At 41.8% G+C, this 14,612-nt stretch overlaps 1 protein-coding gene across 1 annotated transcript; it reads right to left on the reverse strand.

Annotated features, from left to right (window-relative positions):
• Positions 1–1,610: 1,610 nt before the first annotated feature.
• On the reverse strand, positions 1,611–3,282 carry LOC149243183 (CBL-interacting protein kinase 2-like). Its single transcript, XM_089367770.1, has one exon. It carries the CDS (start codon positions 3,153–3,155, stop codon positions 1,887–1,889), a length of 1,269 nt encoding a protein of 422 aa, XP_089223896.1. The 5' UTR covers positions 3,156–3,282; the 3' UTR covers positions 1,611–1,886.
• Positions 3,283–14,612: the final 11,330 nt, after the last annotated feature.

The raw sequence follows: 14,612 nt of genomic DNA on the forward strand, positions 1-14,612 counted from the left end.
GTTGAGAGTAGGATTATTGATATTTTATAATACTTTTAATTAAAACTAACCAAGTAAGTATATTCATTTTTGTTTTTAATTATAGCAAAGTTTATATAACAGGACAATATGGAGGGGTGGTGTCTAACGCTGACAATATGCAGGTTGACACCCCTGTTTCTGAAGCGCCTCTGCATCCAACCGACTCAACATAGAACGAGATTCTTGCCTGTGGACCGACTCATCGTGCAGGCAGCATTCTCAACCTGGTAACTACTCCTGAAGGGGGCATTGAAGGAATTGATGACAATCGCTTCGTCACCTGGGTCGCTTCGTCTAGCCAGGTGGATAAGGACATGCCCGACTCTCCGCAGCATGCAGACTAAGGCTGGTTCATCACCGACGGGTGGCACTCTTGCCTTTGCTCTGTGTAATTTTTGCTGTGTGTCTTCGTTTCTAGGTCTCTGGTCCTGTGTGTGGTTTATGTTCTTGTTTAAGCTAGTGGCGCTACCCAACCTGCTCTCTATTTGCAGTTACAACTATGGGTTTGATGGGTATTATCTTGTCTTTTTTGTTCATGGTGAGTCATGGTCTAACACAAAATCTTTTGAAGTCTGTAATCCGAAAACGGCAAAAAACCTGAAATGTATGTCTCTGAATCTCTGGCTGAGGGCTGACATCTGCCCCCTCTAAGATCTCGACCTCTATGTACATAATTTTCTCTTTTTAATAAAATTAGTATTTACGCAGAAAAAAAAAAATACTAATATTTATAAATTTAAATTTAATTTTAACTTTTCCATAAATTAATATTAATAATTTTGTAATTTTAAATAAAAATTCCCATCATTAAAAATAATTTACTTATGTAAATGAAGTTAGTGAGAGTGTGACGATCATCACTTTTGAAATTAAAATAAAGCAATCGCCGCAACACTTGTCAAAATTAAAAGATATATTTTTTCACTCATATGGCTGGTGACAAAGGGAGATAAAAAATAATAATTTATATATAAGTTTGATGAGTACATCCCACGCCAAAGTTTCTAGTATGTATAATTTTAACCTGGTGACAAAGGAGATAAAAAATAATAATTTATATATAAGTTTGATGAGTACATCCCACGCCAAGTTTCTAGTATGTATAATTTTAATCTGGTGACAAAAGAGATAAAAAAATAATTTATATATAAATTTGCTGAGCATGTCCCACGCCAAATTGAAATTTTAATATGTATCATTTTAATCTAAGTTTTACTATTAATTTGATAACTTAATTATAATAAATTTTTTCACCGAATTAAAAAAATGACTTAACACTATACATTTGTTGTTTTGCACAGGGCAGATGTAGCCAGGTAACTTGAATTGAATTCAATGCCCAGAGTTCCCCGCTAAGGGGCGCGGAGAAAAGGAGTTGTCTATAATGCGACTTTTTGAGATTCCGGTGACGGAATCCGGCGGAAGAAATTGAGATGAAATCATGATTTGTTGCAGTTAAAATGGTTTTTTAACTGCATATTCGGATTCAGCACTCTGAAAAACCCCTGGGACGCTTTCATTGTGCAGAAACTAGTTATCAAACTTGGATTTCAATAAATTACTGCCAGATTTTCACCGGAAAAAATCGCCAAAAAGACTTTCAAAAAGTCGCGTTAAGACTACGTCCGGAGAAAATGACAAATGTGCGGCCGCAAGGACCATGTCAGAGTTCAGAGTAATACACTTATTGATTAGAGATTTTCCGCTGCAAAAGTTTTCCGATTATAAACAATTCCGATAATGAATGGAAACGTCCGATGGAAAAGTGGCCCAAACAACCACGTAAACATGTTACAAGATAAGGGTTGCTCCATAATTCCAAAAGAACAAAAAATATAAGATGAAGTATTCACCATCATTAAGTGTTAGTCGCCCCATGTCCACACGATGTCTTTGAGACCGGGCCTCAGATCTTGGCTGCAGAATTTGCTGTACTCCAGTGTATCGCCGCTGGTTTTCCTAAGCTCCACCACGAAAAGCGACGGAGTGACTTCGAAAATCTCAACATCAATACACAAATGCCCCTTCCGGCCCTGCTCCGACCCCCGGCGCAACTTCACTTTACAGTCCTTTGACTTACTAAAGCTGAACCGAAAAAGCCTGGCAATCTCCTCCAGTCTAGACACTATGCTCGACGCCGGCTGAGTCGAGGTGAACCGCGACTCCTCCTTCACGACCTCGTCCTTGAATAGCCCAGATAGATTGAACCCCGGCGACAGGGAGATAATGTCGAAGGCGTTCAGACATGCCGGCTTAGGGACGCAAAAAACAGAGTCCACGTCATCTAGGAGGCCGGCATCGACATCATCGTCGGCCTGCGGGCGCTTCAAACCCCGCCGGAACCAGGGGTCCTCCATGAGCTGCGGCACGGTGATCCTCGTCTGGGGATTAGGTTCCAACAGCCGGAGGACGAGGCACCGGACTTCAGAGGAAAACCAGGGCGGGCACTTGTAGTCTCCCTTGCAAATCTTGTTATACATCACTATCAAATTCGCGCCCTGGAATGGCAGGTAACCCGCCAGGAGCACGAACAGTATGACCCCGCATGACCAGATGTCGGCCTCGGCACCACCGTAGCCCTTACTGGTAATGACCTCCGGCGCGACATAGGCCGGGGTGCCGCACGTTGTGTGGAGAAGGCCGTCCTGTCTGAACTGCTCCGGCAGGGCGCTGAGGCCGAAGTCAGAGACCTTCATGTCACCGTTGTCGTCTAATAACAAATTCTCCGGCTTCAAATCCCGGTGGTACACGCCTCGGCTGTGGCAGAAGTCCACCGCGCTTATCAGTTGTTGAAAATACTTCTTCGCCTCTTCTTCCTTCAGTGCCCCCTTGTCTACAACCTGGTTGAAAAGCTCGCCTCGTTTAACATACTCCATGACGAAATAAATCTTCGACTTGCTCGCCATCACTTCGTAGAGTCGAACGATGTTGGGGTGGCGTACCAGTCTCATGACGGAGATTTCGCGTTTAATCTGCCCCATCATGCCGATCTGGACGATTTTTTCTCTGTCCATGGTTTTAATTGCAACGCTCTCGCCGGTCTTCAGGTTTGTGGCGTAATAAACCTTGGCAAACGTCCCTTGCCCCAACAGCCGGCCTAACGCGTACCTCCCCATCAAAATATTAGGCTTCATCTTCAACTCTGGTAGGTAGCTAACAAATCACAAATCTGTCCGCTCAGCTATCTTCAATGTATTGGGTTTGTGAGACCTAAATGCACGCCGTTCTAGGAGTGTTGTAGAGGATCTCTACTGTTGTTCTTCCTTATGCTTGTCTTGTATAGCTCAGAACTGCAACTAAAATGTCAGGGTGGAATAAAAGATGGGCTTTGTGAAGTTGGAGAGTTGTGCCAAACTACCTCAATGGAAACTTTATCATCAACACTATCAACGAGTGTAATCTTTTTCCGAGCACACAAAGGTGGACAATCTTTTCAAAGTCTTATTTATCCATGCTTAGATTAAGCAACTTGCCCCACATGTTGCTTTGATTTGGTATTAGTATATTTTTATCAAAATTTTATGTTACTTATTTATATATATATTTTGTAAAGTGATTAATTTAGATCTTATTATAAGTGTTTTAGTAGTGATTTAATATTTTCTATTTCTGTTAGTTATTAATTTTTTGTTTCTTTTTTATTTAATTTTTTAATTTTGATTTATTTTTTTTTTCTATTATTTCAATTTTCATAAATTATAGTTTTTCTCCCTATTATATTAAAAATATATTTTAATAAATTATATATATAGATATATAGCTAGATATATATATAAGTTAATATATCAACATCATTACCTCAACATCTCTGAATTCGCAATGACACACTAAACACAAGGCTTGGTTATAGCACGACCAAGATTCCCACTCCAACAAACCTCGAAATTATGGCTCGCATGTAGTAGAATTGTTTAACTTATCATCTTGAACCAAATGACTCCACACTCTAAAACCCAATTCAAGTCCCACCCAACTATGAATTTGTAACAAGCAACGAAGTGATGGAATTCCTCAACAAAACCACTATAGCATACCAGACACCAACTACCCACTACCTAGTACCCAAGGCGTCGAGACCGAAAGTGTTCGGGCTTAAATTCTCTCCACAAAGGGATGCCACGTCGATATCGAAAAATACAACTACAGAAGGAACTCTCTAGAGACACTAAAACCAAGAAAATATTTGTCTAAATCAAGTACCACAATAACAAACTTACTGGAGTACCGCCAAGCTTCCTAGAAATAGGCTAATGAGTAGACTCCACAGGCATGACTAGCACCACCCTACTCCCTGTCAACATGCAACATATACACCTCAAACTTAATCCATCCCTTTCTCTAGGATCCCACACTGAGTGATAAGGTTTCTAACGAAATGTTTTGGAAATCTGGATTACAGTTGTCAACCTTCAATATTTTGGGTGCCCCACAAGTTTTTGATGGCATTGAATCCATTTTGAACATCAAAAACAGGATTCAAGCACTCCTACTTATCATATATTTTGTAAAAAAAAAAAATGTTGGATTCCGACGACTTTTGGCCACTCGAGCAAATTTGACACCTTGGTAGACAACACCAACATTAAATCCTTACTATATACCTATTAATTATTGATAATTAAATTAAAATTATAGGAGCCCTATTTCAAAATAGATACACCTACCTATCAATGTAATTAAATATTTAGTATAACCACAATATTTATTACTTAAACAATAGGGAATTAATATTCAATATTAAATACGATCACGATCGCGCGTGCTCTCAACTCCTGCGATTAGGTCAGGGATCGCTGCGTGTTGTGCCGCCGCCATGGGTGCTCCAGGGGGCGGAGAGGCCTCTCCCCCCCTCCAAACTCTTCTGCAAACGCATTTAGTAACCTCCTGTCTCAGAAAGGGAAAAAACGTCCAACACCTGAAGTCCCGACGTTCATCAAAAAACTTGAAGAAATACCAGAGATTGCTCTGCCTGAAGAACAACCGATCAAAATAGCTCTTGCCTTGGCTGACAGAGGTTTGGTCGGGCAATTTATGGGTCGATGGCCATCAACAAAATCGACAGATGAATGGGTTCAACGAAATTGGAGGCCTCTGCTGACGAACAACGTGATCTGTTATGCTGTCGGTAGAGGATTTTTCATTTTCGAATTCACTACCAAGGAAGACCGTGACCTGGTGTTCAGAAATGGTCCGTATTTCATGGGAAATCAAGGCCTTTTCCTGAACAAATGGACCCCTGACTTTGACCCTTCAGTCGATGTTCCAAAGGAGGTTCCTGTTTGGGTCCGGCTCCCCAACCTGCCGATCCACTGCTGGAGCTACCAATCCCTGCAAAAGATTGGAAACGGGCTGGGTCGATTCATTGACAAAGCTGACAATAGGGGCCAATACACCTGCGCAAGAATCTGCGTGGAAGTTGACTTGGAAGCTGGTCTGCCGGAAGCCGTTAAACTTACAGTTGGAGATTGGCATCACTTCCAGAAACTGGACTACGAGCAACTGCCCTTTAAGTGCAGAATCTGTCACGAGCATGGTCACTTCCAACGAAACTGCCCTAAAGCCCCATCAAGGGACAAGGTGGAAGAAGAAGGATGGAAAGAGATAAAAAAGGGCAAGGTAGTCTCAAAGCCTTCTGAACAGACAAAATCTGGAACAATGGGGAAACCCCAGTCCAATTCTCAGACCAAACCAATCACAAAAGAAGGCCCCCCCTCAGTTGAAAAGGTGAATGTAACAGAGAATCATGAAGAAACTGAAGACCACTCGAATAAACTGAAAGAAACCGTAGAAAATTCAACTGTTCCTCTAGCAGCTGCTGATCAAAGGGGAACCGAAGGTACTGAGGAGCACATCAGTCCAGCCTCTGACTCAGGGGAAGAGTCAGAAGAGAGAGACACCGAATCAGATGGCTCGCAAATCACTCCTATCAAGTCGGCTAGGGGTCGGAAATCCAAGAAGAAACAGAGAGAGGAGAAAACTTATCTGGACGTCCTACAAGGCTCCCAGAAAACTCTCAAAGGAATGATGAACACCAGATCCGGGCGCAAGCAGAGCAGGGCTCCAAAAGGAGCCACCACCTCCCAAGTCAGTAAATAATGAAGTACGTCTCCTGGAACTGCAGAGGGTTAGGCAGCAGACTGAAAGAAGAAGCCCTGAAAGACATTGTTAGGATGCATTCGCCTGAAATCCTTCTCATCCAGGAGACAAAGATGGAGGATAATCCGCTCCTCCAAACTAGTAAGACATTTTGGCGTAAAGGTCCTGGAAGAGCTGTCAGTGCTAGGGGCGCCTCTGGCGGGCTTGCCTCCTTCTGGGACAGCTCCAAATATGAATTGATTCAAGAAGAAAACTGCTCTCATTGGATTTTCATCCAGCTCCTCCACAAAGACTCTGGTCAACAAGTAAGTATGTTCAATATTTATGCTCCGGTCCTTCCAGCGGAGAAAAAATTTTGCTGGGACTCGCTTCAGTCCTTTCTTTTATTGCACAAACCAGAAAATATCATTATTGCAGGTGATCTGAATGTCACTCTAGCCATTGATGAGAAAAAGGGGGGTTCCCCAGTAAGGGATCCAGCTAGAGAATGGGTGGAAGACATAATGCTAGACTGGGATCTTGAGGATATCAAGCCTTCTGCTGGGAAATATACCTGGACTAACAAAAGATTAGGGCCCAACCACATAGCTGCTCGTCTGGACAGATTCCTTGTCCAATCCTCTTTCCTTACATGTGGTCTAACAGCCTCTTCTAAAATCCTTCCAAACTGCACTTCTGATCATAAACCTATTAGTCTCGAGCTCTCCCTTGATGGAAACCTTGGTCCAATACCTTTTAGATTCAGTCCTTTGTGGATTCAGCAAGATGGTTTCCATGAAGTGGTTTCTGAAGCTTGGAATCGGCAGATCCTGGGATCCCCATTCTATGTGTGGGAAGAAAAATTGAGGGGCCTTAAAAGAAGACTCAAGGAGTGGGCTAAAACTCTGAAAACACCCACTGCCAAGAGAAAAGAATCCTTAGAAAACCTTGCTGCCCATCAATCTGCAATGGAGAATTCTGTTGTTTCTCAAAGTCTGCTTCAAAGAGAAGTTGAGCTGCAAAAAACTCTCCATAGAGCCAGTAGGGAAGAAGAGGAGTACTGGAGACAAAAATCCAGAAACTTATGGTTACAGGCCGGCGACAAGAATACCAGTTTCTTCCATAAGCAAGCCGAAGCTCGCAAGCAATTCAAATCTATTTCAGAAATTCGCTCCCATGATGCTGTGGTCAAAGATTCTGAAGGCATCAAAAGAGCTGCTTTCACCTTCTTCAAAGAGCTTTATACGGCTCCTGAAAACCCTCCTTTAGACTCCCAAGCCTACCCCTTTGATCTAATCCCTCATTGTGTTCACGATTCTGTTAATTCTATGCTGACTGCTCCGATCAGCATGGATGAGCTCAAGAAGGCTTTGGACTGCATGGAGCCGGATAAAGCTCCTGGGCCTGATGGGTTCAATGCCAGATTTTTTCAGACTTGCTGGTCTATAATTAATAAAGATCTTTTGAGAATGGTCAGGAAGTCTCAATCTTGTTCCAAGATCGGAGGCAGCACCAACTCGGCCTTCCTTGCCCTGATTCCGAAAGAGAAAGGAGCTTCTGATTTTGGTAGATTTCGGCCCATTTCACTGTGTAACACAAGTTATAAACTGATCACCAAAACAATAGCCAATCGTCTCAAGAATGTTTTTCCGGACATCATTCCGGAAAATCAAGGAGGTTTCATCAAAGGGAGAAAGATTCTGGACAATATTGTGCTGGTGCAAGAAGCAGTTCATTCAAGTTGCCACCGAAAAGAGAAAGGAATGGTGATAAAGCTCGATCTGGAAAATGCCTTTGACAGGGTGAAACACGATTTCCTCTATGCTGTTATGAAGAAACTGGGCTTCTCTATAACCTTCATAAATTGGGTGAAAGCCTGCATCGCCTCCCCTTGGATTGCGCCGCTGGTTAATGGCCGATCAACAAAGTTCTTCAATGCCTCAAGGGGCTTAAGACAAGGTTGCCCGCTGTCCCCGCTCCTCTACGCTATTCAAGCCTCTGTGCTTAGCTTCCAACTTGACTGTTGTCAACAAATCCAATCTCTGCCAGGACTCAGAATGGTTCCCAATGTTAAAGACATTAACCATGCCCAATTTGCCGATGATACTCTGTTGCTTGGAGGAGCGAGCATAAATTCTGCAAGATCCTTTAAGAAGGAGTTGGACATCTACAAGGAGGTCTCGGGCAGCAAGATAAACTATCTAAAAAGCACTATCTACGGCTGGAACTGCTCGGTCAAGGAACTGGCTGATATTGCCAGGCTCTTAGAGATGAAAGGAATTCAGACCTGGGAGTTTTTTAAATATCTGGGGATTCCAATCTTCAAATCCATTCCTAAAGTTGCCCACTGGATGCCCCTGCTTGACAAACTAAAACTTAGAATTCAAGCTTGGGGAGCCACTTGGCTGAACAATGCGGGGAAGGTTATCCTGATGAAATCTGTTCTCATAAGTATGCCTCTTTATCAACATTCCATTCTGCTTGCCCCCAAAACCTTCCTCAGTAAAATGGACAGTCTGCTGAGAAGATTCCTCTGGGAAGGGGGGGAAAATAATGAAAAAAGACTTCATTTAGTTAAATGGGACACTATTAAAAAACCAATTCTGGAAGGAGGTCTTCAATTAAGAGATCTGGGTGCCCAGAATCTCTCCCTGGGCTCCAAAATTCTATGGAATATTGTTGCTGGAAAGGCTAGCTGGAGTAAGAGAGTACTGTGGAAGAAATACTTCAATGGACAGCGGCTGAGGTGTTTGGACCAGCCCCCAAAAACCATTAAAGGTTCTCCGATCTTCAAACTCTGTCTTTCTGCTATGGAGCATTTCAGTCACAACCTTTACTGGATACCAGGTAATGGGAAAAAAATCAGAATTTGGGATGATCCAATCCTTGGTGAACAGCCTCTGAACCATGTTGAAGGCCTGACAAACATTAAAATCTGGCTACAGTCCAACAACCTGAATACCCTGTGGGACATCTCAACTTGGACGGATGATACTGGAAGACGATGGGATAGTTGGTACCTGGGAGAGATTCCCCAAAGGCTGCAGGTTGAAGCATCGCTACTTTTAGATAAGCTCCAAGGAAAATCTCCAATCAAAGCAACAGCTAAGGACAAAAGAGGGTGGGGCTCCCTCACTGGCAATTTCACAGTCTCTGAAGGTTACAAAAGTATGACAGCGATTCCTAATGTCCCCCCTGACCCTACTCAATGGAGATTTATTTGGGCCTTTCCTTCGCTTCCCAAAATTGACTTCTTCTGCTGGACGTTAGCTCATAACAGCATTCTCACTAGAGATATTCTGAGAAAACGTGGAATGGAAGGGCCTTCCAGATGCCCTCTGTGTGTGTCAGAGGAAGAGTCTGCTAACCATCTGTTGTTGCTTTGCCCTTTTGCCCGTGATGTCTGGAGGGGGGTCCTGAGGTCAGGGGCTGACAAAGTTGAGCTTCCTGGTAATATTCCTAACCTGCTTCACAACTGGGCCAATTTATCTCCGTTCGATCTTTCTAAAAAATGCCTCCTCAAGACAGCCTGGATATGGATCCCTAAATTCACCTGCTGGAAGCTGTGGTTGGAGAGGAACAATAGGCTGTTCAGGGATGAAAAATGTACTCCTGGCAAAATTATCATTAAAATCCAAGCTTTATTGGGAGAGACTTTGGATACCAAACCTGCATTAAGGAATGAAGCAGCTTTGGACAGTGAGGAGGAGCTTTGGCTCAAAGATCTTGTTCCAAATTATGTTTTCAAGCCCATGCCCCCTGCAATTTCCCAAGCTAATTGGGAAATCCGCCTGGAAGAACAGGAGTTTATCAAATGGCGCTCTGCATTGGAGGAACACTGCCTTTTCTTCGACGGGGCCTCTAAAGGCAACCCCGGAGCTGCGGGTGGGGGTGGGGTTCTTCTGAATCTGAATGGATCAACTGAGTTTCGGTTCCAATGGGGGCTGGGCATCGAATCTAATAACAGAGCTGAAGCTCTGGCTCTGTGGCAAGGGCTTAATCTGGCTATCAAAAGGAACCTTCTGACTCTGTCGGTCTTTGGAGACTCCAGGCTGATCATCCAAGCGTTGAACCTCAACTCAAATCCCTCGCAGATTCACTTAGTCTCCATTTTCAAGAAAATCAGGTTTACTCTGGCCCAGTTCCGAAAAATATCCCTTTTCCATATTCTGAGGCACCTGAACAATCAAGCTGACCTTGAAGCCAATCTGGGCTCTACCCGTTGCAGAAGATCCCTGTTAGTCAACTCTGATGAGTCTAATTGCATCATTCCTTAATCTCCTATTGGAAGTGGTTTTGTTTCCAGAGAACGCGTGCTTCAGGATTCAGCTCCTCTATTCTCACCAGTTGCATCCATAGACGTGGCGGGTTTCGACAAAGAAGACGGTTGGGAACTCAAAGAACGTTTGCTAGCGGTGGTATGGGATTGTTTGCAAAAACAGCAGAGTGGCTCGCATAAATCTTAAGGTTTTGAACCAGGTCTCTTTCTGGATCGACAAGCCAACTCCTGGGCAAACAACAGGCGGACTCCGGTTATTCTGAAATGGAGGTTCGACGTTATGCCAGTGCAAAGCCTCCTTGGATCGATCCATTCTCAGCCTCCAATTCAGCAATGTAAATTCAATTAAGTTTTCAGACATGACGAGGCTCGATTTTTGTGGAAAGAGCGAGTTCCTTCACTGTTGTAATGCTCCAGTCCGTGGCAGCTGGTTTGCCACTCAATAATAATATTAACCGTTACAGTCTAAAAAAAAAATATTCAATATTATTTTAAGAGATTAATTCATTTTGCATTTAAGAATGAAATTTAAATATTATGATATCCTAATCTCATTGTGGTTGCGATAGTAGTCTTGATGGAAAAGGTAGAAGCATGTCATATTCTTCTTCACAATGTTCGTGGGGAAAGCTTCAGGGTTTTATGGAGCAGGAATGAGAAGATTCACAGGTGATATGCTTTAAGGTAGGTAGGAGTAAAACAAACAGATTTAGGAATAACTATGTTACATGTTAACTAACCTTTTCAGAGTTTTGATTGGTGATGCAGATGCTGTTGGTGTCAGTGTTGGTAGTAAGTTTCTTTTCCCTTTTTGTTTGATATTCATGCCTTTCCATAAGCTCATGAAATGCACGTGAAGAGATAGTTGTGGCTTCGGTATTTTGTGGAGACTTAATCAAGGATCCCTCTATGTAGCAGGTTATTACTTCTATATTTGTCAGATGAAAGCCTCATATTTCTATATTTGACTAAGTGTAAGTATCAACTTATTGATGGAAAATTTTGGAATGATAGTGACCCAGGTTTAGCCTGAGTTGCCAACAAAAGAGGTCATCGTAGTCTAGTTTTTCGCTGACATTTTCACTCCCTTTTACAAAGGAGTGTCTCGCCCAAGGCGAGCTTAACCACAAAAGTGATCAGGGGATCCAGGTTAATATTGAAACATTATTTGCGCCATTAACCTTTTATTATCTACGCAACCATATATATATGAGACATGCATTCATAAAAGAAAATTTAGGACATCACTTACATAGATAAAACATAAAAATTTAAAAGTGGAGGATACTCATTCATTCCAACCATAACAAAACAGAAATTCCCAAACTCCATTTTATTAATTATGTAACGACTAATTCCACATTTACCTACTTTAACATACTTACTAGGGTAATGTTGATGATGTTGGACCCACCAACATTCAGGGGATATCCCTGATATGAAGTCCCATCTAGACCTCACACCGCTTGGAGTAGGAGTTCCAACAGTGGGTGGTAATGTTATGCCTTGACTGCGATAACACACAAAGTGAAGTACGGTAACTTTGGGTGAGAGAAAGTGTGTGACCCTACGGAAAGTCAAGTGCGATGCATGCAGGTTCCAACACATGAAAGGGAAAGGAAGTGCGCCCCTTGGAATCCTGTAATAGTACACATATTGAAAGGAACACAAGAGCGTAATGACATCGCAAGCTAAGAAGCAGAATAGTCCACAAGTTGAAGTGATGAATCAATGCAACAACACGCATCCAACAAGATTCATACAAATGAAAATGAAATAGTTCATAATCATAAGCGTAATTTAAATAACATACATTGCAAATACAAAAATAATAGTCCGACTATATTCACAACATATGCATGAAAGTGTGTGTTATGAAACCAACTCAAGAAAAAGATAGAAAAGATAGATCAATGCCTTAGAATTTAGCCTCTTCAAGGGGGCAACCTCCCTTACATTACATAAATGAACAATTCTTGGATGTTTCAAATGACAAAACCTCCTTTCTATATATACGAGTATAAGGAGTCACAATATAACCCAACCGACCTAACAATAATAATATAAAGCCACAAAAATAACAATAGAGGGATTCTATGGGGCACAGTAATAACAATATGGGGATAATAGGGGCACAACAATATTAATAAGGGGTACAACTACAATAGTGACGGGGTAATCACTAGTATTATAGGGACCCAACATGCCCCTCTCCTTCAAAAAAGTGTTGTCCTCAACACTTGAGAAGTTTTGGATGCTTATGTATAAAATTATCATCCTCCCATGTGGAATCTTCAGCGGATAAGTTCTTCCACTTGATAAGATACTCCGAAATTGATCGATTTCGTAACTGTCGAGTTCTTGTTTTTGTGACTGCTCCCGGTTCCAATATAATTTTTCCTTCCTCGTCAAGTTCTGGAAATATTGTTTGAACTGGGAGCTTGTCACCTATAACCTTCTTTAAACATGAAACATGGAAAACTGGGTGCAATCGAGAAGATGCAGGAAGCTCCAATTTGTATGCCATAGTACCACTCTTTTGCAACACCTTGTATGGACCATAATACTTTGGTGATAATTTATTATCCTTCTTAGCTTGCTTGAGGGACATTTTCTTATATGGCTGTAGCCGTAGGAATACCCAATCACCTACATCAAAACTCCTTTCGCTACGATGTTGATCTGCCTGTTGTTTCATTCTATTCTGTGCCAACACAAGGTTATCCTTTAAGAGTTGGAGGACTTGTTGTTGATGTTCGATGTGATGTTCCACTGCTTGAACCTTAGAATTTTCTCTTAAATATGATGTGATGGATGGTGGCTGATACCCATAAAGTGCCATAAATGGGGTCATTTTTGTTGCTGTATGGAAGGAAGTGTTATACCACCATTCAGCCAGAGGCAACCATTTGATGACATTCTTTCCCTCAGACTTGGGTAAACCTGTGATAAAATCCATTGAAACCTCCTCCCAATGTTGGCTTGGAATGGATAAAGGTTGTAATAGACCCAGTGTCTTATTTGTTTCAAATTTATTTTGTTGGCAAACCAAACATTCCGCCACAAACTTTTGATTATCTGATTTAAGGCCATCCCAAAAAAAATCCTTCTTAACCGTGTGGTAAATTTTTAAAAATCCTGAGTGCCCTCCTAAGGGAGAAGTGTGCAATTCCATAAGAATCTTTTGTTTTAGCTGGGAATTCTTACAGAGGTATAAGCGATCTTTGTACCATAACGAATCATTTTGCCAGCTAAATGTATCAGACATATTGGAATCTTGTTGTAACTTTCGAATAAGTGCCCACACTTCTTCGTCATTCTTCCATTCCTCCCTTGCCTCGTTTATCCAATTTGGTTGGATAATAGAAATGGCGCACAACAATGCTTCCACATCCTCATCCTTTCTTGAGAGTGCATCTGCCACCACATTTTGCTTCCCTTTTTTGTAGATGATTTCAAAGTCATAACCCAACATCTTTGTGACCCACTTTTGTTGCTCTTCAGAGGATAATCTTTGTTCTAAAAAGTATTTAAGGCTATCATGATCCACTTTTACCTTGAAGTGTCTTCCCATTAGGTAGGGTCGCCATTTCTTAAGTGCATGGAGTATTGCAAACATTTCCTTCTCATAAATAGCTTTGTGTAAAAACTTTCCCTTGATTGGATGACTTTCAAAAGAAATGGGTCTTTCATATTGCATTAACACAGCACCAATTCCATTTCTTGAAGCATCACATTCCACAATAAAGGTTTTTGTGAAGTCCGGTGTAGCTAAGACCGGTGCTTGGCACATTGCCTCTTTAAGATGTTCGAATGCCTTTGTTGCTTCTGGAGTCCATGAAAATGCATCTTTCTTCAATATTGTTGTTAGAGGTGCTGCTATTCTCCCATAATTCTTAACAAAATTGCGATAATACCCTGTCAGCCCGAGAAATCCTCGCAGATGCTTTATGGATGTGGGAATTTTCCATTCCTTAATGGCTTTAGTTTTGCTAGGGTCTACCTTAACTCCTTCATGAGATACAATATGACCCAGATATTCCACCTCTTGTACTCCAAAGAAACATTTGGATCTTTTTGCATATAATTGTTTCTCCTCCAATAGTTGTAGCACCCTGTCAACATGTTCAACATGATCCTTCCAAGACTTTCTGTAGATTAGTATATCATCAAAAAATACTAACACAAATTTTCTAAGGAATGGTTTGAAAATTGAATTCATCAAACCTTGAAATGT

Source organism: Pinus tabuliformis, chromosome 8 (genome assembly GCF_031772625.1).
Source record: "Pinus tabuliformis cultivar Carrire ecotype Pingquan chromosome 8, CPIR1, whole genome shotgun sequence".
NCBI classification, from domain to species: domain Eukaryota; kingdom Viridiplantae; phylum Streptophyta; class Pinopsida; order Pinales; family Pinaceae; genus Pinus; species Pinus tabuliformis.